Here is a 12,271-nt window from a genome sequence, read left to right as displayed (position 1 = left end):
GATGTGTCAGCATGTTAGCTTTAGCTGTAATGCTTTTTTTTTTTTGGTGTGAAACCTTATGGGCCTTGCAGCCACTTTCTCATACTGACACCCATAAAACGTTCAAGTTCTCATATTTATTATTTAATTTGTTTCCTATATAAAGCAACAGAGCTCTTTGATACATGAATATGAAGCCAAAAATGACAGGCAGGCATGAATGGGACTAATGAGTTTTAATACTGCACATATTAGAAACTGCTAAAGGAAGTTTAATTAAGAAAAACAAGTTAAGCATGAAATTCATTTTGGAACAAACACAAGTGAAGTCACAGATGTACAAAATGCTACATCACAGGAAATGGACTCTTGAGTTGATAGATCCCTGTAATGCCAATATTGCACTTGAAATGTAGTGTGCACTCTGCAGTTTTGGAAAGTGTGGTGACACCATTTGAGAGCACTTTCAAAGTTGAGTTAGAGATGTCATGCTTGTGATTAACAAATTACATTTATACCTTTGTGGATTTTATGATGAGTTTGATCTCAGTTACCCTGATGGAATTGAGACCAAAATCTGATCAACTAAGAAAAGCATTTGCTGGCTTTTGTGTCACAAGAAAGTTTGTTTTGTTTGAGTTTTGGGAGTTTTGTTGCTTTTCCTTTTTTCCCCTTTGTTGTTCTTGTTGGTTGCTTGTTGGTTTGGGGTTTTTTGTTTGTTTTTGTTTTCAGTCTATCTTATTGAAGAGCTAGTTATTGCTCTGAGTCTGCAACAAGGGTTTTGTATGTTTTGGAACTGATATTGTGCGGTATCCAGATAGAAAACCAGTCAATAGCAAAATCTGAGTTCATTCAAGCATCTTTGTTTTCAGAGTTCTCTCTCAAAAAATTGCATTTTAGTTTTTTTGTTTGGTTGGTTGTTTGGGTTTTTGTGTGTGTGTGTGCGCTTTTGTGTTGTTCTTTTTTTTTTAACCTTGATTTCCTAATGCCCCAGAACCAGGAAAATAAAAAAGTGGTATCTTTCTTATGAATCTGATCTGAAAGATTGCGTTAGGTAAGGGAGTAGCATTGGAGAGAGTATTATTGTTGATACTACAATTATATTAAAGGTAGCAAGCAAAATCCAATTTACTTTTCTCCTATGATTAACCCCAGTGAACCAAGGGTCAGCCACAAATATGTATCAAGTAATAAACTTTGCTACCAGTTCTATATCTCAGTTTTCTCCCTGCAAGAGACAACAAAAGACCACTTCATTTCAGATGGCTCTGAGTGGGTTCTAGTGTACTTTATTAGGGGAATCCAATGGGAAGCATGTGAATGTTTTATAAAGTGTTAATCAAAGCAAGGTAAATCCACTTGACTTTATGACATACAATATGCAGATTTCAATATTGAAGATCTCAAATGAGAAATATATGGGATATTTTTTCCTCTGGTATGACCTCTTATTAACATGAGTTCAGTTGAATTTCTGCAGTAGGTCAGGGAATCCTCATGTCCTGAAGCACACTACTGCCATCAACAGAATAGCCATCTGATCATTTAGCTGAATAGTTAGAGTACTCAAAAGTGAGTATAATGTGTGGTCCATTTAAGAGTTAACTGTAAGCTGCTAAAAGGAATAAAGGTTCACTCCAGTGCCCATTATATTCCAAGCCAGTGCACCTGTCATTTTTAATTTAAATCTGTATTACTTAGCTGTCTAAAACTTTACACATAAGTGACAGAGTAACCCATTCTTTCTGTTATGGGTAAAATCACCATTTCGTTACCTACATACTGTGCAAAATGTCAAACAGGTATAGTCCACATTCAAAAATTGTACCCAACTCCTGGTAATATAAACAATTATTTCAGCTAAGAAGTAGAGCTATTTTAAGAACATCATTTATTGATATGAATGAATGGAAAATAAGATGACTTACATGACCCTCCATTTGTCTAGTTCAAAACTAGCTTAATAGAAAACTATTATCAGAAATCTTCCTATTTTTGCCAAACCAACTTGCAGGAAGCATTTAAAGACAGCTTTTGATTGTGAAAATAATCATTAGTAATGAGTTAGTATTAGTGATTATACCCACTAATGGGGAAGAATAAAAATACATTAATGATGAACAATGCATGACAAATTTAATGAGTCCAGTCAGTTTAATTCAACTTTGCAGTAAGGTGTGCTCCACTGCATTGAATACTCTATTTAAATATTGTAATTTTTACTAATGTGGTTGTTAGGTTTTGTGTACAGAATGTAATATTAAAGAGAAGTAAATATGAGTATGGCATGGAGGGATCAATCTCTCTGATCTAGAAGTGATATATTTACACAGCTTGTAGCATCTGGAAATCCTTACCACTGCCTTGTTTGCAGACCTGTGTAGCATAACACTTGTAAGCTCATACTGATGTGGCATGGGACTGTGACCCCATCAGAGTAATGTCTTATTCGTACCAATGTTGGCAATCTCAGCAAAGGTTGTACATCTCGGTAGGGTTGGATTTGTAGCTGCTTTCTGAAGCTTCCAGACCTGGAGCTGCTGTCACGTGGGGTGCTGGCATGTGGGAGCTAACCAAACCCCACCAGAGCTGGCCCCTTCTCTGGTGTATGTGTTCAGGATTGCAGTCTTCTCTAGTAAAATTTCATACATCTGGTGGTTTTTGAATAGTTAATTTCTTGAGCTAAATACATGTAAATTTCTTCCCTTCACCAAGCATTTATGGAAATATTCAAGAGCAGGCTCTGTTTCAAAATCATTACTGCTCCATAGAGAGTAAATATGTTGTATTTGACACAATGCTTTCCTTAAGTGAAAGAAGAGATGGGAAATTCTGTGATTTTTCTCTTGAGGATTTGTCTGATCATGTTTACAATTGGTCTGTCACAGTGACCTAGTGCTCACCCTGTGTCAGAGTAATTCCTTTGATGACTCCTGTTCTACTGTCCACATTCCTGTTTGGCGGAGTAGCATGTTTTAGAACATGTATTTCTTTTTAGAGACATGAAACATCTTTGGCCTCCAGTTCTAAGTGGAGACTGTTGTAAGTAAAAATGGATGCAAATGTAGTTGGTTCTGCAAAATAGCATTTGTGTTTTGAAACGGAGTGGCATTGTGTGGTGTTCAAAACTCTTACAGTCACTTTCTGTGTATATTTGTGCCATTGGGATTTACTAGCAAAATTGAGGTAGAAAGGAATTTTTTTAGCATGAATATCAAATCACAGAGTACATCTTCAGCTAAAAAGAAAACAGCTGGTGGCATAAAGATACCATAACAATGCCTTTATGTGTGCCAAAGCTGGCATATGGCCAGGAGCCTTGGGTGCCACCAAAGGTTTTATTAATCCATTGGAACTATTGACAAGTAGTTCAGTTCAAGACATCCCTTAAGATTTGAAGCTCTGTGCATGAGTAACAAAGAGGAGTTTAGCTGCTGCACTTTGCAGCAGATGTGGCCTGTTGTGGGATGCCCTGTGTCATTGGAAATGCAAAAATGCACTGAAGTTATCTTGGATTGTTCACTCCTCAGCATACTAAATGCCTCTCTGAAGTATTTCAAAACCCGAGCTATAAAGTAATTTAAATTCAGAAAGGAAGATAATAAAATAATAGATGATAGAAAAACCCCCTCTGTATAGTATTGACTGTTTCAGAGACCATGAAAGACTTTATCAAATACCTTTTACAGTAGAATTCATTTGTGTTACCACAGGGAACAATTGTGATCCTCACATCTAGACCGTAATAAAATCTGAAAATGTTTCTCCTCCTCCTCAGATCCACAATATTGTGATGCTGAAGCTTCCCCCAAACTGATCATCATTACTTTTTAGTTTATCTTCCTGCCTATCTCCCTGATCATTCCAGCTCCTCTCTATTGCTTATCTTTCTTTCCACTGGTGCCTGTTCAGTCAAGTCCAGATACCAAGAGAAAATCCTATGCAGTTCACCTGCTGGAGGTCCAACTGTGACTCTCAACAAGTAAGACATGCTCCAGGCTGGCTTCTCTGCTTGCCTTTCCACCAAGTGCTCAAAATAAAAATTTGGCATAAAAGTCTGGAAAGGTTTGAGTAATCTCAGTCTCTTTATTTGCGTGAGTTGGTGTTTTTAATGCTATACCTTCAGGGCAGCCAGTGACAGTCTTGAATGTTTGACCTCTCAGTCTCAAAAATAAGATGTTACTTAGCCATTTAAAAAGAAAGGCTTGTGGAAGGAAAAGGCAAATCCAAAATTCAAGTCACAAATACAATGACAATGTGTTGATTCCAATTCTGCAAGCGCTTTACAGTTTTCTGCCATCTATGGCTCATAAATCTATTCTCTGAAGCAGTATACTACCCAATAGTTAATTAATTAGGAATAGCCAGACCCAGCATTGTCTTATATTCTTATGTTTTCAGTCTTCTGTCTGCCTTAAAGTAAAACCTTGTCCATGGGAAGCAAACCAGAACTTTAGATCATAAGCAGAGCTGTTCAGCTGCAATGGTAAGACAGCTGATGGACAAGCTTAAAAGTATAGGCCAGCTGTATTTTGAATTTATATGTCATTTACCATTTTAGGTTTCAAAAGTATGTTAAAAAGTTGCCTTAGATCTGAAAACAGGTCTAAGAGTTTAAAGTGCTAAATGAATTATTAGCAGCATCTTGGTAAATTTCCACATTGAACCAACTCAGCATCTTGATATGAAGAAACATGCTGTAGTTTGGTGCAGTTAAGGGGAATTTGGTTTATCCTCAGACCTTCCCCAGGCCATGTAAATTAGCAGGAGGTCTACTGAGGTTACGTTTCCCCTATTTACAAGGTTGAGAAAGAAGAAAGAGTACATTTTTCTACTTTTGACAGGAATAGTCTCAACAACCAGCATGTGGGTTCTAAGACCTAGTGGGAAAGGTTGAAATTGTGGAAGTTTTTGAGTACCACTGAGGAATAAGAGTCCATCTTTCCATGACATACTGTACTTCAACTCAGAAAAGCAAAGTTGTAGTAGGTGCCTTCTGCTCTGGCGCCTCTGTATACTGTCTTTACTCTTTCCAAAGTAATTTACTACTACCTTCAAAATTTGAAATGCAACAAAGCAGCAGTCTTCCAAGGGGCAATCGTCTGCGTGCCATTCTGTGTAAGTTTATTAAACTGAATGCAAACAAGTTTGGGGAATTATTTTCTGCAGCTGAATTGGTGTGTTTCCAGCAAATGCTGAGAATTTGGAGCTGGAGAATGAAGGATCTAAGCCTGTTTGTTAATGTAGTTTCACAGTGAAGGTGTTAGAATTAGCAGAGAAAGAAAGGACGAGAGAAAATTGCAGAAAAGCTTCATCTATCTCCTTATTGCCTCCTGAGATAGATTGTTCAGAGCTAAAGGAACACTAGACATGAACCAAATCTCCTGCTGTCCTATATAGCTTTTACAATCTCCTTTTTAATAACTCAAACTGCAGGGTAGTCTGACTATTAGACAAGCCGTTCTTTTGAATTCTCTCTACCATGTGTATGGCCATGATAAAAAAACAATTCTCATTAAAGCTGCCAATGCTGTTTCAAAAGCAGGTGGCTTTAAGGGTTTCCTACACAAAGCCAAACACGTTTCTTGTGCATTACACACTGCTTAATAGGGAGCGTTAAGATTGCGCTGCCATGTTGTATATAATACTGCATCTTGAATAATAGGATATTGTAAGTCGTGTTGGAAATGTGTTTAACATGAATGTGGAAGATGTAATGATATGCACTGAGCAATTTTCAGAAGTTCTGGAACACAGCCTTGTGTGACAACCTCTGAGCTGAAGTAGTTGAAAATAGGATCTGGAATCTGAGATTATACGGTCTCTGATCCTAACTGATTGTTTTTCTGGGATATTGTTCAGTCAGCATGTGGGTATATGGAAGATAAGATTTCTACTGTCCTGTGGGAATGTTTATGGTTTATGTTACAAATTAAGGATGGTTAGGATTGAGAGCATACGTCATACATTTTCATTTTTCACTATAAAGTCATTGGTTTATAAGGAATTATAATTTCTGTCAAGCAGAAATTGTGACATACAGTTTCGCTCTTAAACTGTCTGTTCCTGTCCTTTTCCAAATCAGTTTTGTGACAACCAAACCAATGATGTCCCACTATACTCCTGTGTAAATTCAGTGTTTGCTCTTCACATTGGTGGGAGCACATTTTGGTCCTTCACTGTTTTTCATCAGCTATCAGAAACATGTTGAGTAAGAAAACCTCATAAACTATGGTAATTCAGGTTATCAGGAATAAGCACAGTGATTCATGTTAGCCTTACAAATATATTACAGTTGCTTGCCTTAATGTTTTAATCAGAAGTTCTATTTTCAACTTAACAAAAAGTCTGTATGGATTAGAATCTGCTTTTAGTGAAATAAAATGCATCTGAATCTTCAGTGTGCCTGTCTATCTTAATTTCCCTCTCTTCTGCTTTAAGAAATAATTACTTTAATTTTGATAAATCAACTCATACAAACAAGGTGAAAATTGATTATGAGCTGATTAAGTTAAATATTAACACAAACACTTATGTAATGTAGCCTAGCAGCAAGTGGCTTATTCTTAAAAGGTGATTTTAATAAAGTCTTTTCTGTGAGTCCTGTTTCTTCTGCAAAATCACTATAAATTCAGCAGGTGACATTATAGACAACCAAATAATCAGTGTCTCACTCACCATTTTGCGGACCCATAAACTACTGGAATTTTACTTACACGACTCTAGCAACTATTAATGTATGTAAATAACTTGTGAAACATCTAGTTATCACTCTGCTCCTATTAGCTCTCACATACTAATGATTTATTTTCATTTTCTCCAGGATATAGACCTGCGGCTAACTGGATTTGATTTATAAGAGGGGATTCTGCAGTAGATGGCTGCTCTCTTCATATTGCTGCTATGGAAAACAGAATTGTCAATAGGATGTAGTCTGATAAATAGTGCTGAGTGAAGATGCAGCTTCAATAAGTGTGAAATCAATGGAAGATACTTACCACATGAAAAGCCTTTTGAGATTTTTCTGACAGGCACCTATTTAGGAAACTTGATCTGTTTCCTTTGGTTGCCCTTTTTTTACACCAGTGGATACAAACCAGGATTGCTTCATCCTAGTTACACAACTAATGTGGGACCATGGCCTTTCCAAGATCCATGTGGCTGAACTGTGTATGGAGAGCGATGATAGTCCGCCTGTTACACATGGGATTCAATGCCACTTTTGCTTTTTCTATACTTGGATTTTTGCTTCACGCTGCAGCTGTGTCCTCCCAAAAATTGGATGATACCAACCCAGTGGTGACCACCAACTTTGGCAAGATAAGAGGGATTAAGAAGGAACTAAATAATGAAATTTTGGGGCCCGTTATTCAGTTTCTTGGAGTTCCGTATGCTGCCCCTCCGACCGGGGAGCGCCGCTTTCAACCTCCTGAGCCTCCGTCTCCCTGGGCAGATATCAAAAATACCACTCAGTTTGCTCCAGTGTGTCCCCAGAACATTATAGAAGGCAGGTTGCCTGAAGTCATGCTTCCCGTGTGGTTTACTAATAACTTGGATGTAGTTTCCACCTATGTACAAGATCAGAACGAAGACTGCCTCTATTTAAATATCTATGTCCCAACCGAGGATGGTGAGTTACTAGCAGGCGAAACAGGGAGATCTTCTTATTTTCCTGTTCTACGTTCTAACAATATTAATTCACATGTACTGGTAGCACGCATGGCTTTCTCTGTTTGCATGCCAGCTTATTACATGTATGCATGCTGCTTCTCTGTGTGTGCATCTGTCCTTGTTTGGGTTTTTGTTTGTTTGTTTGTTTTGGTGTTTGTTTTTTTTTGTCTGTTTGTTTTTCTGTCTATACTCCTTTTTTTTTTCTCCCACAGCACGTGTATTTTTAGGTCAAAGTTGGTACCTAATTCTCATTGCCACCCACTGACTTCTGGGAAGATGCATCAACGTCTTAATCCATTGCATGTGCAGGCACAACAAGTTGAGAATCTTCCGCACCTAATAAAGCAGGTCATATTTAAGTTAGATAGCGGTGTTGCATGCTCCTACTGTCTGTGATGGAGCTCCATGTTATTTTCTAGTCTTCTATTCATTTTTCAGTCAAAAGAATATCCAAGGAATGTGCCAGAAAACCCGGCAAGAAAATTTGTAGAAAAGGAGGTATGTATAAAGTGGACCAAAAAAAATATGGGGGAAAGATCGAAACCTTGCAAAGGAAGAACGAGTAATACAGCTGAAAGAGGCTCATTTGCTCATGCTGTGAACTGTTAGGGACTGTCTTGTCCTAATGAAGCCAGAAAGGTATTTACAGTGAGGACTGTGTAAAGCAGATGGGAAGATAACGTTTGTAAAGCCTGAACTCAGTTGCACCTGATCATCTCTCTTGCACTGTCTCATGCCGGCCTTATTGGCAGCTGCTCTGTCTTGGCCTCGTGGTTCAGAGGAGGTGTCTGTCGCTCATATCTAGATACAGTGTGTGGTGTGTGCATGCATAGGAGGTAGCTCATACGCCTGGGGCTGGGTACAATTTCCATTGAAGTTGCTGGCACGACTCCACAGCTCTGTGTTCCAGTGGTATAGCGTAATGGCTGGGGTGTATTATAGCAAAGCAGAGCTGGAAATCTGCATTGCCTTTCTAGGTGATACAGCCTCTTTTCCCAGAGCAGTGTTAACTTTCCTGAAACACAGATGTGAAACACCTTTTTATTCGTTTACTCGCTTCTAAAGGTGAGCGTTAATTTCCTTCATTACGTGGTTACAGCTCTCTTTGTAAAGCCAAAGATACCTTAATAGGGGTGTAGGGAAATGTTAAAATATTGTGACATGGAAGTTTGGAAGACAGGCTGCGTTGGGAACATTTGGAAACTTGGCTTCTACCCTTTTTTGTGTTAGATGGTATGGGAGAATTTGCAGATTTCTTTGTGAACATTTGCAGATTCCTTATGAATATTTGCAGGTTCCATGTGAGTATTTACAGATACTTTGGTAATGTTTTGAAGTAGGCATTTGATACTGGTTTAAAGTACCAATTTTTTTTACTACTTTGTGTTTGTTTTACACGAAATTATTTATTTTCTTGAAAATAATGTGCTATTTAATAGTTGGACTACATAGAATACTTTTTTAAGGGTAAACAGAGCAGTGTGGACATATTCGGTCGTAACCCGTGGGGTTTTATATCACTTTTTACATGTCCCTGTCACTCCCAGACAACTACCTTTTAGGAAGGTGTCATAGCAGGAAATCGTTTAAAGGTGGGCAAAGTTCAACTCTGTTGTCTGTATCAAGTTTTTAAGGTGATATCTAGGCACTGACATGACAGTGGCCATATTTTCCAAGGTTTTTGCTCTTACCACTCTGACTGCTAGTTGTAGGTAGTTGTTAATTATTCATTGTTAATTGTAGCTGTTCAGCGCATGCTTTTTTAGATGTACAAATGCGCTTTCAGTGGCTTAAGGTGTTTTGGTTTGAAAGTGTCAAGCTTGCAAAGTTTTCTATCAGGGAATTTTTGCTCAGTGCTGTAAAAATGCAGTCGATAAAGCTAGATTCCCAAAGTTGGAAACAAAGATAATCAGGGTACTCTGAGCAACATCACTTCTTCACACATCATTCAAGTTAGAATAACTGCTGTCATTTATATGCATTCAATTAATGTGCAGTGCTGCAGCAGTTATTACGCAGTTCATCAAGCGTGTGTAATTAGCTGAGCAACTTTCACTTCCTATCACCCAGACGCTGATTCACAAAGTCATAAATAAAGATGCAGATCTCCATCGTTGTTCTCAGCAAGCATCTTTTCCTACGAGAGAATATTAAAAAGAAATAATCAGAAAAAAAAAATCGCAAAAATAAAGGGAGGGAGAGCCCAGTAGATGAGAAAGTCATGTTTATTGTCCTGTGAGCCTGAAGGAGAATAAAGAGAGAGCTGCTTGAAATTCAGTAGGTACCTTTCCAGTTAAATTCATTGCACATGCTGCACAATAAAAAGCAGCAGAAGCTTACCTTTTCCCTTTCCTTGACAGCTGAAGAGAACTCCTGAATACCTTCAGCCTGAGCAGCTGGCATTAGCTGTAGTAACCTCTGTTCTCTGAGTAGCTTGTGCTCCACTCACCTGTACATAACCTAAGATTATCTTTGGTTTGGATTGTCCCCATACCTAGTAGTAAAAAAGAATCACATCATAAGACAAGGCTGCAACAGTCACAGTGTCACCACAGCAGCAGCTGGGAAGTGGCATTGGTATTGTATGAGAAAGAAGAAATGCCTCACATTTTGCCTTTTGCAGCAGTTTTTAGGTTGCAGTGATTTCATTACATTTAATGATGCAAATTTAAAAATAAAAAGAAAAGAGAAAACACAAAAATAAGAGGTAGGCTTTTACAGCATCTTTTTAATTAATAAAGGATATATAAGTTCAAAGTGACTGAACCAGCAACCATGTGGTGTGATGTGCTGTATACTGTGTGATTCCTATTACATGAAATAGTTTGAATTAGATAAATAAATTGGTGTCTATACTTAATAGTCTGCTGAGGGATTAGAGAAAATGCAAAATTTTGAAGAACAAGGATTAACCTGATAGGTACAGAAGTGAAAGGAATTCTTTCCCTGAGTCATGCTAGAGATTGGAATGGGCATTATGACCATTACCAGCCATTGGTGAGATTTGGATACGCACACTGCAGGGACTACAGAATGATAGGCTAGAGCTGGGTGGAGAGGAATGAGACAGACTGGGATGCTTTTTGCTAAATATGGATGCCTGTATTTCAGAGTGCTTCATCTTCCATGTCCTGATTCAATAGATAAAGGAAGATCATCTGGTTTTGTGTCTTTTGCTTCAGGCCCGTGAAGGTCAGAGGTTGCTAATTCCGTTGTGGGTATGCATACGAGCAGAAACCTCTCTGTTTGTTGGAACTGGTTTTAGAAAATCTGTGCAAAGGCATCTAATTCATTTTGTGTTGGTTTTTTGTTTTTTAGAGGCTATGTTCCATCATTCTAAATGTTACTAGAACTTAGGTTGTATTGTAGGCAGCATCATTTTTACTGACTGATACTAATTTTATTGTTGATTATGTGGTATTTCCTGGACTTGCTGACAAAATTTTGCATCGTTTGTAGGGAATACCTGAATGGTTTTGAGCTCTGTTTAGTATTTGAGATCTCTGTTTTACTTTTCAGTCAAAGCACTAATATTTTACTGGTGACCCAGAGTGACAGGGTAACTTATTATCTCTTAGGCAGACTGTACGTCCTGCTTTAGCTGCATGGCTCTTGGGTTTTGGTACTCTATATTAATTTCTTTGCAGTGCAACATTTTTGCCTCATGAGTTTCCTACTTTAATGACAGCTAGATAGAGAAAATTTGAAAATTATCACTAATATGACCACTGAAAGAAACCCCAGAAACTGTAAGTTCTGCGCTTGAGATGATGCTATGATCTTGTGAACCCATACGAAAGCATTCATACTGTTTGAAGACATAAGAATGTGAAAAGGTGGAGGTGTAGCTTTTATGAAGCATATGATACGTACTCAATGCCATGGAATTAGGCACATGCAGTTTTGGGTACGATAGTATTTGTAGGAGAATTGGGAGTAGAATAAGGAAAGAAATCACTTGATCCTTACTTTTATGTTTAGGAATTAGCAGTGGCTAAGAGACCGCCCAACATCACTGACTTCTTCACAAATAGATTCTGCTTTTTATTCTAGTCTGTGCAGTGAATAAATTTTAAATGCAAAGAATCATGATCTGAACTACCTCATTTGAGAGTGTGGGATTAGACAGCTCTATTAATATTTATGCCTCCTAATGGGCTACTTGATTTTCAGAGCAAAGCTCCCAACACCATACTTCCTGGGTTATGGCTGTGGTTACTGTGGACGCATAGGAACTTACATACAAATACGTTGTTGGGAATGAAACACAAATCATAGTGCTATTATCTCACCCTGCTTTGATCATTCATTGTTTTCAACAGAGAGTATCTTGTATCACTTGTGATTCATAAATGGCACTGATAACTGTAAGGCTTGTAAGCTTAGCAATATGAAATAGTTTTTACAAACATAAGCAGAAGTGAAAAGAGCTCAGTTTTGCCTGTTGCCCTGTGCTTCTGTCAGGTGTTTGTTCCAATATTCCATTTTACTATCCTAGAATTGTGTATTTATCATCGAATTCTGGGGGGAAAAGGAATTAATACGACGTGTACAGTTCCTCTGGACTTCATTAAATTAACTTCTTTTGGTATGCCTGCTTCTGCTCTGAAATCAACCAGAA

The 12,271-nt window shown here is 38.0% G+C and overlaps 1 protein-coding gene across 8 annotated transcripts in view; it reads left to right on the top strand.

Moving 5' to 3' along the window:
* NLGN1 (neuroligin 1) overlaps positions 1 to 12,271 on the top strand; it is a 479,009-nt gene that overhangs the window by 135,571 nt on the left and 331,167 nt on the right. For 4 of the 8 annotated variants that reach the window (XM_054166806.1, XM_054166804.1, XM_054166807.1 and 1 more), the window contains exons 2-3: positions 6,803 to 7,609; positions 8,089 to 8,148. In XM_054166806.1, coding sequence (XP_054022781.1) covers positions 7,117 to 7,609; positions 8,089 to 8,148 — 553 coding nt within the window. In that variant the 5' untranslated portion in view covers positions 6,803 to 7,116. The remainder of the gene's footprint in view (positions 1 to 6,802; positions 7,610 to 8,088; positions 8,149 to 12,271) is intronic. The other 4 variants (XM_054166811.1, XM_054166810.1, XM_054166809.1 and 1 more) reach the window with 1 other exon arrangement.

This window comes from Dryobates pubescens, chromosome 13 (assembly GCF_014839835.1).
Source record: "Dryobates pubescens isolate bDryPub1 chromosome 13, bDryPub1.pri, whole genome shotgun sequence".
In the NCBI taxonomy this organism is placed as follows: Eukaryota; Metazoa; Chordata; class Aves; order Piciformes; family Picidae; genus Dryobates; species Dryobates pubescens.
The sequence above is the reverse complement of the archived record's forward strand: the minus strand, read 5'-3'. Positions and strand labels throughout refer to the sequence as shown.